General features: G+C 46.7%; 1 protein-coding gene across 4 annotated transcripts in view; it reads left to right on the top strand.

Moving 5' to 3' along the window:
• Window positions 1-15,750, top strand: part of Ric8b (RIC8 guanine nucleotide exchange factor B) — a 94,468-nt gene that overhangs the window by 61,368 nt on the left and 17,350 nt on the right. For all 4 annotated transcript variants that reach the window (XM_032910385.1, XM_032910408.1, XM_032910393.1 and 1 more), the window contains exon 8: window positions 11,134-11,278. In XM_032910385.1, the coding sequence (XP_032766276.1) occupies window positions 11,134-11,278 (145 nt within the window). The remainder of the gene's footprint in view (window positions 1-11,133; window positions 11,279-15,750) is intronic.

Here is a 15,750-nt window from a genome sequence, read left to right as displayed (position 1 = left end):
TGCAGTCTTTGCAGAGCTGACTGCTTACCTGCTGTTAAGGGCAGCTGCGCAGGTGACCAGGAGTAGTAATCTTAGTCGTAGTTGTGTGTCCCCAGCTCCCTAGGACATGCAGACACAGCTCTCCCAGACACACAGGCATTTAGCCTTTGCCTTGTGTGTGTTTACCCCAGACCTTGTAGCATCTCAGGCTTGGAGCCATTGTCAGATCCTTCCTACTAATCCAGATGCTATGGCCCTGGCTGGTTCCTCTGTTTCTTCTCAAAATCAAGTAGAAGCTTGGTTTATCACTGACTCTTCAGTCTGTGGTCACAGAATGTTACCTGTGTAAGACATCCAAAGGTCTGTCAAGGTGTGGCTTTACCCTGGAGATAATAGAAATAATATTTCTCCTTCTTAGAATATCTTCATATAATAATCACATAATCTACCTCTGTATGTATGTATGTATGTATGTATGTATGTATGTATGTATGTATGTATGTATTTATGTATGTATGTATCTATCTATCTATCTATCTATCTATCTATCTATCTATCTATCTATCTATGTATCATGTATCTATGTATCTATCTATCTTTCAGTGCTGGGATTTGAACTTAGGCTCTCATACATGCTACTCAACTGCCCTACCTCTGCACTATATCCCCAAAATCTTGAATCTTCTGTATTCTTAAACCTTGCTTCTGACTTTTTAGTTCAGCTACTTAAGTTCCTATAACGATGGTACATTATTAGCAACGTAATTGAAGTGTTATTATCATGCTGGTAACAGTTTTTAGCAATGACAGGTGTCATGTACTTGATGTCCTTTCAAACCACTGAATTCCCATAAGGACACTCTACCAGTAATATTGCTTCACTTTGGCTTCTTCCTGAATTATTAACTTCTTCCGTGATTTGAAAAAAAATTGACTTACACCTTATAATCAGATGGTTATCATAGTTCCTCACCTGTGTTGCCAAAATAGCGGCTGACTAAATCTTCTTAGATCAAAACTGAGCTGTAAGGAGGCTGGGAGATAGGGTAATCAGTTCAGTGCTTATGGAAGGGTCTGGATTGGAGGGGGATGAGGGAGAGACGGTGGGAGATGGTGGGTAGATGGGTAAGCCCCGCCTGGTGGCCCACACGTGTAATTCCAGCAGTGGAGAAGCAGAAGTGTCCCTGGGAGCAGAGTCCCTGGAGCTGGACCGTTCAACACAATTGTCAGGCTTCAGGCCAATGAGAGGCCCTGCCTCAAAAGACACTGGACAGACAGCATTCCAAAGGAATGACGCCTAAAGTTGTCTAACTTCCACAAACTCGGGCACACACATTTGCATTTAAAAAGGTGTGTGAATGTGTGTGTGTGCGTGTGTGTGTGTGTACCCACACATACCTGTTACCCCTTCACTTAAACCTGGGTGTCAGAACTGGGGGAGAGTTGCAGCATGAGAAGCTCAGGACCCACGGACAGCGGAGGACAGCTGCGAGTGTCTGGATTGCATACCTCCCACAGCAAGACGGAGGTGGACGTTAAATCTCCATGGCGGAGGCCAGTTGCCTGGCTTACCCAGTGTGGGGGCGGGGGTGATGGCAGGGACCAGCAACTAGCTGAGGCTGTTCTCTGACCCCCACGTGTGCACTGTGGCACACTTGCCTACACTCACACACCCACAACGGTTGTCAGATTAGTACTCTGTTAGTAGCAGTGTTACTTTTGACCAAGAAGATTGCTGATTCTTTATAGATTTTTAAAAGTGAACACATATTCCTCGTATATATCTTTAAAATTCATATATGAGTATGTATGTAAGGACGATGTCACGTTAGGTGAGTCAGTGCATAGCAAACGCAGCACGTGCTTTGCAGTGAACTCTGTGATTATTTCATTTGAGAGGGCTGCCATTGTTCTTCCTAGGTTATCTAGGACTTGGGAAGCTTTATAATACAGCCGAACTCAGACCTAGCCTAGCTCAGCACAGTAATGTTGGTATTGTTTGGTTTTTGGTTTTGGATTTTTTTTTCAATTAAAATTTGAAACTTCTCTGTAACCATGTGATTTTCTTTTCACTCTTACTAAAAATACATAACTATATTCTTGGAATAAAATCCATTCATTCAAGGGCTGGCGAGATGGCTCAGTGGGGAAGGGCTCCTGCTCCTGAGCTTCTCTGCCTGCATTTGACCCAGGAATCTACACAGGACATTCTAGACACAGGGAGCCAGCTACTGCAGGTAACCTTTGACCTCCATATGTGTGCAGGCACACACTCAAAGTGAATGAATGAATGAATGAATGAATGAATGAATGTAATGGATATCTTTAAATTCATCCATCAGAAATGTATTTTTAAGCTAGACATAGAAGTACACAAAGCAGTCAGGATTTTCACCCTCATGTCATTTACTTATGCAAATACTGGGGCAGCCAAGCCCTTAGGAATGAAACCCCCGCAGGACACGTGAAATGACAGATGGAAATTATGCTCTGCAACAGTTTGTTGCTTGGAGAACGGAGGGCTGCCGGAGTTGGCGAGGAGGCGCTGCTGTTTAGCTGCAACTCAGTGCTGCCAGTAAGGAGCTGCAGACTACACAACTCCCTCATCATTAGAAATATCCTTTCTTCATACTGTACATCCCAACCACAGTGCTCCCCCTCCACTCCTCCCTGTCCCTACTTCTTCCCCCAACCCAGAGCCAGCGCCCCAACCCCCACCCCCTTCAGAAAAGAGCAGGTCTCCAAGAGATGACAGCCAACCAAGACAAAACAAAAACAAGACGACAAGGCAGAAGCCCTCATGTCCAATCTGGGCAAGACAGTCCAGCTGCAGGAACAGAGTCCCAAGAGCAGGCAGAAGAGACAGAGACTCGCCCGCTCCCTCAGAATGCCAAGCCAACAGCCACAGCGCGTACACAGACCCCTGGCGCAGACCCCTGTGGGCCCGTGAGCCCTGCTTAGCTGAGCCCGTCGGCCATGTTCTCCTGGTGTCCTCTATGCCCTATGACTCCTCCAATCTTTCCGTCCCCTTTTCCTCTGGGGTTCCCCGGGTTTCGAGGGGAAGCCCCCAGTGAAGACCTCCCATTCAGACTCTCCCCATAGTATCTGGCTGTGGGTCTCTGCGTCTGCTCCTACTCTCTGCTGGAGGAATCCTCTGTGCTGACAGCTAAACAAAGACTCATCTCTGAGTAGAGCAGAATACCATTAGGAATCGATCGATCCATCAATCGATTGATTCATTGATTTTTTTGCCAGTCGTGTTTGGTTCTACCCAGCTCTCCGGGCTATCCAGTTTTGGTTCCTGTCCATCCTTTCATGGAGTGGGCCTCAGATCAGAACTGGCTGGCCGCTCCCTCATGGTTTGCACCACTGTTCCGCAGCACGTCTTGTTGGTCAGAGGTTTTGTGGCTGGGTTGGTACCTGTGTTTCCCTTACCGTCCTGCAGAGTTCCTTCCTGCACTGAAGAAACTGGAATGTAGGGTGAAGGTTACGTGCTGGCCCCAGGGTCTGACCTCTCCACGTTCAGAGTGCATGCAGATGCTTATTTTTTCTTGCTTTCTTTAAGGGATTTATTCCTTTCCTCTTTAAGGACCCTGTCGTCTTCATGTAGATGGTTTGAAGGTCGTTTTCTTGTCCTTCCACTGTGTTGGAATATTCTGGTCCTGCTCTGGTAGCATAGCAGGGCCTTAGTAGAGATGTGTTGCCCTGACTTACTGTGTTCTTACACATCTGGGCATCTGAGTTTGGGTGATTATAGGTCTAGGTGCTGATTTCTGCGTTTGTCTTTGTTAGGTGGGTATTTTATTCTTTGGTTTCTGTTTCCTTCTCTTGATTCTCAGAGAGTGTGATGGCTGAGGTTGCTTCTTTACTGGTCTGCTAGGCTGGTGTGTTCATAGGGAATGCTTGCTGGTGCTGGAGGCTGGGGTGCAGTGATGAGTCAGGAGGGGATGGTGTTGGATCCATAAGAGAAGTGGACAGGAGGGAGGCCACAGCAGGTGATATGTTGCTGTGCTAGAGTGGAGACTGAGGGATTGGGCCTCCCTAGTCACAGAGAAAGTGAGGTCTGCAGGCCACCCAGCTGGTTTTCTGGTAGGTGTGACCTGCAGTTGAGCAGGAGGCGTCCGATGGAGTTGGACCCTGGTGTCCGGGGAGGGAGGTCAGGAGGTGATAGTCTGTGGGATCCATAGGCGATGTGGGCAAGCTGGGAAGGGAGGCTGCAGCTGCTGTTCTGTTGCAGCAGCACTAGGAACGTGCCCAAGGGGTTGGGTCTAGGGGAACAGAGAGAGAGCGGGTCAAATAACATCAGTCACGTAGCTAAAATTTCTCTTAAAGATACACAGAGCTACGTGCGATGTGAAGGTCCTGTAGTCTGTACCACAGAGCAGAGCAGGAAGCAGCAGGCAGAAGCAAGAAGGGTAAAGTCTTCACAGACTAGTCATGAAAGGAACACCCCGGTGTCTTAAATACCCATCTGTACCAGGACAGCCTACCTCTAGCCAGCAGGAACCAAAATGCTAACATGTAGTCATAGTTACAACTTGTTGAGCTGTGACACAACTACATTTTTATTATTCTCATGTCAGTACTTCCTAGAAATCATGCTAGCAGAAAGCAAACAAAAAATCCAACAACAACAACAAAAGCTGAATTCAGAAAAACAAATGCTGTTCCATATTTTCTTTGAAAATGAGAGAGAGAATGTGAATCCTAAATGTGTAAAGGGAGCCATTAGAAGGGGGACCAGCTTAGGGTCCCAGTAGTGGAATGGGTGGAATGTGAGAGCAGGAGGGAAGACAGGTTGTCAGGGAGAGGGGACCCAACAAAGGGGACAAGGGGGAGGAAGGGAACTGAAGAGCAGCCATAATGCCAGAGTAGGAAACTGTCCCGAAGCTCATCACTTTGCATGTGACACTTCAACACAGTTCTTCTCAAAATAATAGTACTCTTTTCAGCCTTCGTAAAAATAGTCCTCAGAGTGAGGGCGTCCTCAGGGTGAGGGTGTCCTCAGGGTGAGGGTCCTCAGGGTGAGGGTGTGAGGGTGTCCTCAGGGTGAGGGTGTCCTCAGGGTGAGGGCGTCCTCAGGGTGAGGGGGTCCTCAGGGTGAGGGCGTCCTCAGGGTGAGGGCGTCCCCAGGGTGAGGGCGTCCTCAGGGTGAGGGTGTCCTCAGAGTGAGGGTGTTCTCAGGGTGAGGGCGTCCTCAGGGTGAGGGCGTCCTCAGGATGAGGGTCCCCAGGGTGAGGGCGTCCTCAGGGTGAGGGTCCCCAGGGTGAGGGCGTCCTCAGGGTGAGGGTCCCCAGGGTGAGGGTGTCCCCAGGGTGAGGGCGTCCTCAGGGTGAGGGTCCCCAGGGTGAGGGCGTCCTCAGGGTGAGGGCGTCCTCAGGGTGAGGGTGTCCTCAGGGTGAAGGCGTTGGCATCTCTATAACTTGTTACTTAGCTGCTGCTTTGCGCTTCCTAAAAGCTTCCTCTGTGAGTTGTTTCTCTCTATTCTTTGATTTCATTTTTTAAGCTTTTACATCTTGGAATTTTGAAAGACTGATTATTTTTCTCTCCCTACTACCCAGGGAGAGCTCACCTTACGACTGGTCAGCCATTTCCTTTCTAGTTCCAGTGTAGTAGGACACGCTCCCCACCACCCTCAGCACGGTCACAGGCCACCTGATTCTCTGGAGCCAAGGGTGTCTTCATCTTTCCCCTACTGCGGTTTCCACAGTGGTAGGAGTGTTTGCACTACCTCTCAGTACGTCTGTGCTAGGGCAGTTCTAGATGACCTTAGACAGCCGTTCTTTCCCGTTTCCTTTGCCGATAATCATTCAGTCCCACCTTTAACTCCCTGTAGTCATTCTCTGAGCACTCTCTCTGCTCTTGGCTTCTGCTTCAGGATGAAGCCACCATGTTTAGCCTGGCGACTGAACACCTGCACCTGCGTTCTCAGAGCTGCCCTCCTCCTGTCTGAAGCTGAGTGCACTTTCTCCAGTGCCCATGCTCCTCAGCCTTTCTGTGGCCTTTGCTCACATCCGCTGCTACATTACCCCGCCTACCTTCTATACATGTACAACTTACTATACCTCTCAGACTTTACTTCCCTAAATACCATTTTCATTTTTCTCTTCCATTTTGTTCCCACACCACTTCATGTTATATGCCTTTAAAATCATTTTCTTAAAATATTAATATAGTCAGGCCTCCTGTTTCTAATCAGATTTTTTTTTGTCTGTCTTCCAGGGGACTAACAGGGATTGTTATAAAATGTGGACAGAATGTTGTCATTGCTCCCTTGTAAACTTGAAGTGCTTCCTCACTGCTTGCCTGGGGAGGCCCACATTCTACTCTCGCCCTTGCCTCTGTAGTGTTTCACTTGTGTTAGTGAATCCCCGCTCCTTCCTGCTTCTAACATGGTTGCTTTAGCGTTGCCTGGGCTGCCCTTCCCCATGTCCTCAGCACATGGAGCTTTGGCTTTAAAGAGCATCGTGAACTTTGTCTCTGAAGAACTCCCTGGCTATTCTGGCAGAGTAGACTTTCTTCGTGGTGCCTGCCATTTTTACTCCCCTGTCTTGTCAGGCTTTCCCCATTTGCTGCGCTCTAACTCTGTAGCACTTGCATCCCCATCATCCAGTTTCTTTCCATTGGAGATCTTGTATCTTACAGGTAGTTACCAGTGTGTTCCCTGTGAGTTCGGTCATGTGGGCATGTTAGCATATGTGTCTCCCCTCAGTGAAGAGTGACTTCGTAAAGCTGGGGTTGTGCTTGCTACCGTGGCAGCCTGGAGGGACGACTTTATACACTTTGTATACATAACATAACTTTAGGGGCTCCAAACAAGAGCTTTTAGACCTCCTGGTGTTTGAGCCTTTAGGGGAAGCAGGAGAGGCTCTCTCCAGGAAGGTAACACAGTTGGATTTGTATTGAAGAGAAGGTGACCGTGCACCTATATAGAAGCAGAGATGGTGGGGTTCAGGATTTAGCTCAGTGGTAGAGTGTTTGCCTAGCAAGTGCAAGGCCCTGGGTTCGGTCCTCAGCTCTGGAAAAAAAAAGAAAAGAAAAAAAGAAGCAGAGATGGGAAGATAGGAACTAGAAAACGGTACCAGTTAGAGGAGCTGCTGGCTCTAGAAGGTGTAGTAGAGCTTAACTGGATGGAACAGTTCCCATGGAGAAGGGAGGGTGGTCTCTGGGATGCTTTCCTCTCCAAAGGGATGGAAGCTCTGCTTTGTGATAAAACGGGAGAACTAATGTCCATGAGGCTTTCAGCGCTGCCTGCCAGCACGTGTCTCACCAGCATGCACTGTGGGGCTGCATTCTCCCCTATCCTTAAAGCACCAGCTTGCCGAGAACCATCCAGATTCCAGCAGCATCTTTAGGTCAGACAGTTGCCATGACAAAACCAGGCATCCTTGGGTGGGCCCATGCGTGTCTACGTAGCACCACCATGAGATCCTCCCTTCCTTCCTTCCTTCCTTCCTTCCTTCCTTCCTTGGTAAGCCAGGTTCGGTCGGTGTTCCTTTTCTCCCTTCACGACGTCCAGCGGGTTAGATAGGATATTTAGCAGCCACTGAAAGGTAAATAAAGGTTTCCCCAGGACTTCTCTCTGTAGGGTTTTAAATTCCACTCAACTCCCTTCTTGGCTTCCTAACTTCTTGTAGTTTAAAATCTTAACAAAATTTTATGTAACTTTATTTTTGGAGCATTACTATGTCTTAAGTCATCTTTGTAACCCATTTTTCTCAGAGTTGACATATGTTCCAGTAAATATTGTCATTCTTAACTAGGCATTCGTGTTCTAGGTCTCAGGTTTGTGGCCCTTGATCATCAGGGGGTTTGTGTCTGACCACACATGCTGGCTCTGAGTGTCACAATGTCTGTTCACTGCAGATGTTTGTTCTGTCCCCTTAGTGATTCCTTATGCGCTGCCTAGCGTACTCCAATCACTGCACCTCAAGGCACTGGCCACTAGAGACAGCCTGCATCAACCTACTCAAGGATTCACATTCCTTCCTCTCATTAAATACTTAGAGTGTTTGCCAGCAGCCCTGAGGAGGAGTGCAGCGACTAACAGGTTTAAGCTGAGTGCGAACCTAGGAAGGGGGGAGTGAGGCCCAGGCCAGCTGGGGTTACAGAGGATAACTCTAGTTTAGTCTATTGATGTCATTAACCCACGTCTCCTTTTACATAAATGTGACCGGTTTGTATACTCCTTGACAGGAGGGATGGCTTCACTTGTCCCTGGAGGGGGTATTTTCTCTATCAAAGGGCGCTTTCCACTAGAAATGTTCCAAACTTAACAGCTTTATTCATGTTGTCCGTGCGCTTTATAATCACACTCTGACTAGAATATCCCCTTATCTCTTTCTCCATCTTAGCCCTCTATAAGATCCTCGAGGTTTTTTTGCTTTTAAAATGTATACATGAGTATTATAGTTGCATTATTTCCATCCCTCCCCACCCAACTCCCCCATGCCCCCCACTCTCTCAGATTCATGAATTCTAATATAATTACATAGTTATATACACACACTCACAACCTTCTGAGCTGATTTAGTTTCCTGTTATGTGCATGTGTTTTGGGCTGACCACTTGGGATTGTGTAACCTAAGGGAGCTCATCGCCGGAGAAAACGGATCCTTCCTTTCTCAGCAGCCACTGATTGCCTGTAACCCTTCATCAGAGGGTGGGGCCTTAGGAAGTCCCTGTCCATGGAGGCAGGTTGACTGACAGTGTCACTCTGCAGATCTTATTTAGGAAACTACACTGTTGAGGTTTGTGGGTGTGGCATCCCCCTTACAGTTCTGGAAGCAAAGACCCTGGGGCTCTGGCTCTCAGAGTCTTTCCACCCCACCTCCCAGTGCCACACCCTGAGTCTTAGGTGTAGGTATTCTTTGTAGATGTGCTGGATGGACTGTGCTCTCCACTGCCATTTATTCCCTGCAGTTTGATCAGTCGTGGACCTCTGTAATAGCCTCCATCTGCTTTGATGAGGGATGAGACTGTCTGTGGGCATCAAGATGAGTATTCAGTCAGCAATTAGGTCACATTAGGGAAATGATGGGTGGTTTCTCCTGTGGGGTCCATGACCTCTCCAGCAGGGGTCATTAGCTAGCTTTACAGTACCAGCTCTCATTCCTTCCAAGATCCAATCAGACAGCCCTTGGTTAGCCTCAAGACAAAAGTGTGACTGTTGCACCTCTGGGAACACCTTGACCATAGGCTCCATGATGGGTCAGACTGCTGCTTATCTTTCTCCTGGGCAGCTTGTACTGCACCTTCAGATACACCAAAGTTAGCCCTAAGCGAGGAGCCTTCAAGGGCAGTTCCAGAGTGATTCCTCCAAGTCCTGTGTCTGCAGTGTGGTTCTGGGGAGCAGCTAAGGCAAGAGCAATGGCTATATTGTTTGGGGGAGGTCCCTTGGACCCTTCTTGACCAACAGCTTTAAATGGGGGTTTCTCATGCCTGGCACTGGGGTTGCTCTTAGATAGTCTGTGGCACTTGGTAGAGAGCATTATCATCACCCTATGTGATGTAACTACACACACACACACACATACACACACACACACACACACACACACACTATATGTACTTGTAAGCTTACAGCTGTTTCAAACACTCGTAGTGTTGTTGCTTACCTCTCCCTCCTCCTTCTGTATGATCCTCTATGCTGAAGTCCACATACATATTTTCCCCTTCCTCCTCCTTAGCACCTATGTGTGCGTCTCTGAATTTTTTCCAGCATTAATTTTTGAGGTGAATGGTGTAAGTTATGGTGCTTTCAAATGTAGGTTTTATTGTGACTTTATACATGGATAAATGTGTGGTATTGTTTTCTATACTTGACCTTAGGATGTCAACTTATGAACATTCTACTCAGAGCTTTCAGCAAGGCTTTCAATCTTTCTATTATATACATGATTGTGTGCTTGAAAATTACCTGACAAAAACAATGTACACTCATGTAAAGTTGCCTTTAATTGTTCAGTATATTCCTTAAAAAGTTCGTAAGTCACACTTGTGCGTGCACACGTGCACACACACACACACACACACACACACACACACACACACACACGCTCCCGTGCACACCTCAGTACAGGGTTTCTTTGCAAAGATTTTTGGGTCAGCTCATTTAAAGGATATTACTCCATCAGTAGGTAATAATTACAGAAGACCTGTTCCATGTATTCTGAATAACACAATAGTTTTATGTAGTACTCACCAAAGGGAAAGGAATAAGGACTTACCTTTGGCCATATAGTCTTCTACAGTCCTCAGTGGTATTCACTTGGTGAGTAATTCTTACTCCGTTTCTGCAGGTCAGAGAACTGGGGTAGAGCTATAAAACATTCTATCTAAGTTCCGCCAGCTAGTAATGGTGATAGTACTGAAATCGAGCCAGTCTGACCCAGTGGGCGTCCTGTTTATATGCTGTCACTAAGTTTTTTATGTTAATGTGTATGTTAAGTCCATGTGTATGTATACATACAAAGGCCCAAAGTTGATTTTGGTGTCTTCCTCAATGGCTGTCCACTTTATTCATTTATTTATTGTCCACACTTTTGTCTCTCAGTTGAATCTGGAGCTCGCTAGTACCTAGGAAATCCCATCTCTTTCTTACAAGTCCCCCACCCCCCAGCTTTCACCTGGGTTCTGGGGGTCTGAGTGCTGTCTTCATGCCTGTGTCCCAAGTACTTTTTCCCCAGCCTGCCCCGCCCTGCTGACTGGTTCTTTAGCCTTTCTTACTTACTTGCTAATATCCTTAAGTGTTCTTATTTCTTATATATTTCCCTTCCTATCCCTTTAAGGATTAAAAACAATTTACAGTTGTTCATACCTCGCATGTAAAAGCTTAATCTGACTTTCATTATCTTTAGTAAAAAATAATATTAGAAACCAAAAAGTTAATACATGAGTCTTACCGTAGGAGCACAGAGGCTCTACCTCGGTCAAAGTGTGTACGCAAGAGTAATTTCAGAATTCCTGATACCTACAGACAGCATCTTAGTCTTCACATCAGCCAGGAGCATTTGTAGTAGTTCCTTCCGTCTTGCTACTTTGTGCCTAAAGGGTTCCTGCCGTGGCAGGAGTGCCCACCTCTCTGTGCTGTGAGTGGGTGGTGGTGGTCAGTACCGTGGGATGCCTATCTCAGACTCTGTTGTGTCTTTGCAGTGGATAGTCTGCTGAAGTACACTGGCTATGGGAACGCTGCAGGACTGCTGGCTGCCAGGGGCCTCTTGGCTGGAGGAAGAGGAGACAATTGGTACTCAGAGGACGAGGACACGGACACTGAGGAATACAAAAACGCAAAACCAAAGTATAGTACTACGTTTCTGTCTGCTTAGGTAGCGGTGCCTTTCGGTTGGTGGTTGGCCTTCTACCTTCTTTGGCTCTCCTTTTCCAGTGCTTTCTCTTGGGAATTTGTTTGTTTTCCATCTACTGGTGATTTTAGAGGCAGCTTCAAATAGTCCCTTAGAGTACCTTCAAGGGATTGAGGAAGGATCGTGTCTCACAAGATGCGCTGCATGAGTCTTTCAACAAGCCCACTTCCCTCTTTGAAGCAGTAAGCGTGTGGTGACGATGTTAGATGCCGGTGATCCATTTGAAAGTGTATTACGTTGGCCTTCCTTTCTGTGAGACTTTAAAACATACAGGTTTTTAAGTTGGTGTTTTGACGCTTCAGTCACCTTCAATACCCTCGCATACAACCCCTCACAAGTCAGAAATACTGCAGCAAGGCACATGACCCCAAAGGGAAAGGAGCTGGCTCTGCCCTGAATTGTAATCAGACGTGCAGGTGGGAACTCGGTTTCTAACGGGTGTTTAGCGCCCTGAAGGAACAAACCTGAAATCCTGTGATGTCTCTCAGTCAGTATGTACAAAGGAAAGACATTGTTGAATCCTTAAAGCAGCTGCCACCTCTCTTCCCTCTCTCCTCCTCCTGTCCTCCTCCACCCCTCTCATCCTCGCCTGCTCTCGGCTGTCTTCTCACTTGCTAGCTGTCATTTGAACTGAGTTTTTACTGGGCCCCGTTACTGATTGCTAGTAAGGCGCCCTTCATTGTGGGCTTGTCAGTGATACTGCCGTGCTGTTTTTTACTGGCCGCCTTCTAGAGAGTGACATGGGTCATGAAGTAGGTAATCAAGAATAAAAACTCGCAATCTGTAAAATCAAGTATAGATTGTGTTCTGTTGACATGAAAATATTAAATTTCCATAAAGTGAAAATGACCAATCTCCAATCAGCAGAAACAACATACCCTGTATCTGGACAAACTAGGTTCGAGTACATAGTGTTGTTTTTAGCATCCCTAACACTCAGCTTCGCCAAGGTCTTACAGAATGTTACCTAAGAAGCAAAGGGTCTGCTGGGGGAGGGAATGGCAATGGCTCTTGGGCCGTGAATTTTGTAGACAACTATCACTTAGATGCTGTGGCTTGAACATCTCTGGGGAGATTTTGAATATAAAATAGGGGAATTATACTTCTTTAAATCAATATTCTGAACTAGTCTCACAAGCTCTTGTCTCGAATAATTCTACAAACTGCATTTCCAAATCATTTAACCCTCGGTGTCTTTTCATTTGAGGCTGAAACATACACTTGTTGGAGAGCCCTTCTCTTTGTTGGTGGTGTGTGTTTGGAGGTGGGGCAGGTACTCACTGTGTCGCACAGGCTGGTCTCAAACTCATGGACTCAGGCGATCCCTCCACCCTAGCTTCCCCAGTAGCTGAGAGTGTAAGCACGCCCACCACATCAGCAAAGAGGCTTGTTGTAAGGGAAGATGAACATTAGCTATCTCTCAGATTCCAGGGCAGGTCGAGAACTCGTGTTCAAGGATGTTGGCGTCTTTACATTTCCGTATATATGGTTGATTTTGTCTAAGATGGCTTCTTTAACGAGCATAGTCATTTAACTAGAAAGTAAAGAGTGCTACCATACCAGGGAGCTCAAAGGAAGCACAGGAGCACTGGGTCCCTCTCACCAGTGGAGGAAACTAGACTTTATCACAGAGGCGGTGTTAGACCTCAAGAGAGGACCTTCTGTTTGAATCAGCTTGACGATGTCCGACACAGTTCCTGTCTGAGATCTCTGCCATGGACACTGTGGATGAACAAAATTGTACTCGGGCTTTGCAGCCTTCATGGTGTTTGTCTCAGCCCTCAGGCTTGGCCAGAGTCGTTACTAATGTAAAGTCTTTGTCTTTGAAACGTGGCTTCTTACAAGCATAAATACGTTTTCACCTAGTGCCTGCTTTTCTTTCCGTGTACCCTCAGCAGGAAAGTATTTCCTTTACTTTAAAGCATTCTTCCTTCCAGGGCCCCTATGGGACTTTGTCAGTAAGGCAGCCCTTGGTTACCCTGGGGGTGACCCTCGGGGATCAGAGCACTTGGTAGCACTCTTTACTGGTCGGATCAAGCTTCATGAGTTGGCATCTGAAAGGATTGCTCATTTTACTGTACCCTCGGCCAGTCAGCATTCCCAGGGTCTTGCTCCAATCTCTTATGATGCGTTTATTCACAACGGTTGCTAGTATTGGCGGAAGTGATCACTCTTCATCCAGTTGGCCCAAGTCCCATTGTCAAAAATATAAGTGCATTCTGATTAATGCACCGAGGAAACCTGCAGTCCTTTATTGGACTCTAAACCAGGAATTGTGTGGAGCTTCCGTCTGGGCTTTGGGACACAGTTAATTTACAGCAGTCTCTTTTGTGTCAAAATAAATGTAGTTAGCGGACTGGAGGTGACTTTCTGCAATTAGTCGCTTTTAAACAAAGTGCGCTCATAGAATTGAGATGCCTGCCACAAGGAAATCCAGGCAGGCAGGCTTGCTAAGTTCTCACACACGGCCCTTTATCGAAAGGAAAGTCTATCTAAACTCTTTGTTTGACTGATTTTAAGCAGGATTTACTCTGTAGCCCTAGCTGGCATAAACCTCACATCCAGGTGAGGCCGGCCTCACATTCACAGAGAGACACCTGCCTCAGCCTCCCAAGTGCTGGGGCAGACCTGCACCACTGCATGCATAGATGTTAACTCTGTACTCACTGCTTTCTCCCGTGCCTCTGAGCACAGAGCCCTGACAAGTGATGTCTCATCCTAATGGTCAGTGAGATGCGTGTCGGTGTGCTTGCTTACCTCCTTCCAGCTTTGGATCTGTAGCTTTCAGGCTAGATACAGAGGCAGCCAGAGGCGCCTTGGGGGTGCTTTAGAGAGGCAGGAGGGCAGAGTTACAATGGCCAGAACCCTGGGTAATATCTGACAGTCTTCACAGTAGTTTGTAGAGTCCAGAAACACTCTCGGTATAGTTACCTGACTACAGTGATCTCAGATGCTGGGGCACTGTCACATAGGCTGCTCCTCGAGCACAAGGCTTCATGCCTGGCTTTTCTTCCCCTTGTTAAAGTTTTGCTGTGCTGCTGGTGAGTGTCTTATTATTGTATCAATTGTATGGGTTTACTATTTCTTTAAGCACGCAAGCCACAAATCAGACTTGAAGATTCTTCTCTTTGCCTAATCTGGGCTGACTAGGATTTAGCTAACTTTTAGAAAAATAAGGTTTATGACTACAAGCATTCAGTGAAATACATCTAGCTCACAGAAAGCCCAAGTTGAAAACAAAGTCATTACTCCTTCTGCCCCTCCATAGCACCTCCACACACTTAATAGCCTTTGCCGCTTGCACTTTCAGAATGGAATTTTCTCAGTTCCAGACTGACACTGAACTCAGAATCCCCCTGCCTCAGCTTCCCAAGCCTGAGCCAGTGTACATACCACTACAACTGGCTTCAGAGAAAGCGGCATCATCTTCACTTCTGTTTTTTTTGTGGGAAGTAACGTACACAACATGAAATTAGCATTCCAGCCAGTTTAGCCTGGGAACCCAGTGGCAGTCAGTGCTTTCACACTGCTACACAGCCATGCGCAGAGCTGCGTAGACAGGTGTCACCGTATCGCTTAGACTGATCTCAAACCCACAGTCCTCCTGCCTCGGCCTTGAGGGTGCTGGGATTGCATGCGTACTGCTGTGTCCAGGTTATCTCCAGAACTGTCCATATTGTGATGTTTGTGCCCTGTGGGTCCCACCACTGTTGCCGCGGTGTAGCCCTTTCTTTGCCAGAACTCTGAGTAAAACTTAAGCCCTGCCTCTAGAGGTTGAAGCTCTCATAGAGCTAAGTTTCCATGTAGTTCTTTTTGTTAAGTGATGCTGATATTAACCAGAAACAGCAATTGTTAGAAGATTAAAGTAATTGAAATGTATTTCAGCTTCTATAGACATACTCTACCATTTTAGTATGTCGTAATCCTCCTGTTGCCAGGCCATAACATGCCAGTTCACATAATGGTCATTAAAAAAAAAAAAAAAAAAAAGGCTTGTATCAACAGGAGTTCAGACACTAATTGGAAGATAAAATTAATTGCAGGGGTGGAATGATGGGGAAGGGGAGAAGAGACCAGGTAAACAAACAAACAAACAAACAAATAAATAAAATCCATTCTCCAAAGGCCCACCACCCACCACAGTTAGTGTCCTTAAAGGAACTCAGCCTTCAAGCAAAGTGAAGATAACCTCAGGGTTTCATAGTGGTGAGATTTTGAAACGTAATTGCTGTCTTTGAGTGTATGTATTTGTTCATCCCAAAATATACAACTTTACATTATTGTTGCGTGGCGACTTGTTTCCTCTTCTCCTGGGTGGAAGACATGAGACTGCCTGGAGGGGAAAGGTAGGTCCCATCTGACTTCTGCCACTACACCTTGGCATTATTCTCTTGAGAAAATGGCATGG

The sequence above is a fragment of the Rattus rattus genome, chromosome 1, assembly GCF_011064425.1.
Source record: "Rattus rattus isolate New Zealand chromosome 1, Rrattus_CSIRO_v1, whole genome shotgun sequence".
In the NCBI taxonomy this organism is placed as follows: Eukaryota; Metazoa; Chordata; class Mammalia; order Rodentia; family Muridae; genus Rattus; species Rattus rattus.
The sequence above is the reverse complement of the archived record's forward strand: the minus strand, read 5'-3'. Positions and strand labels throughout refer to the sequence as shown.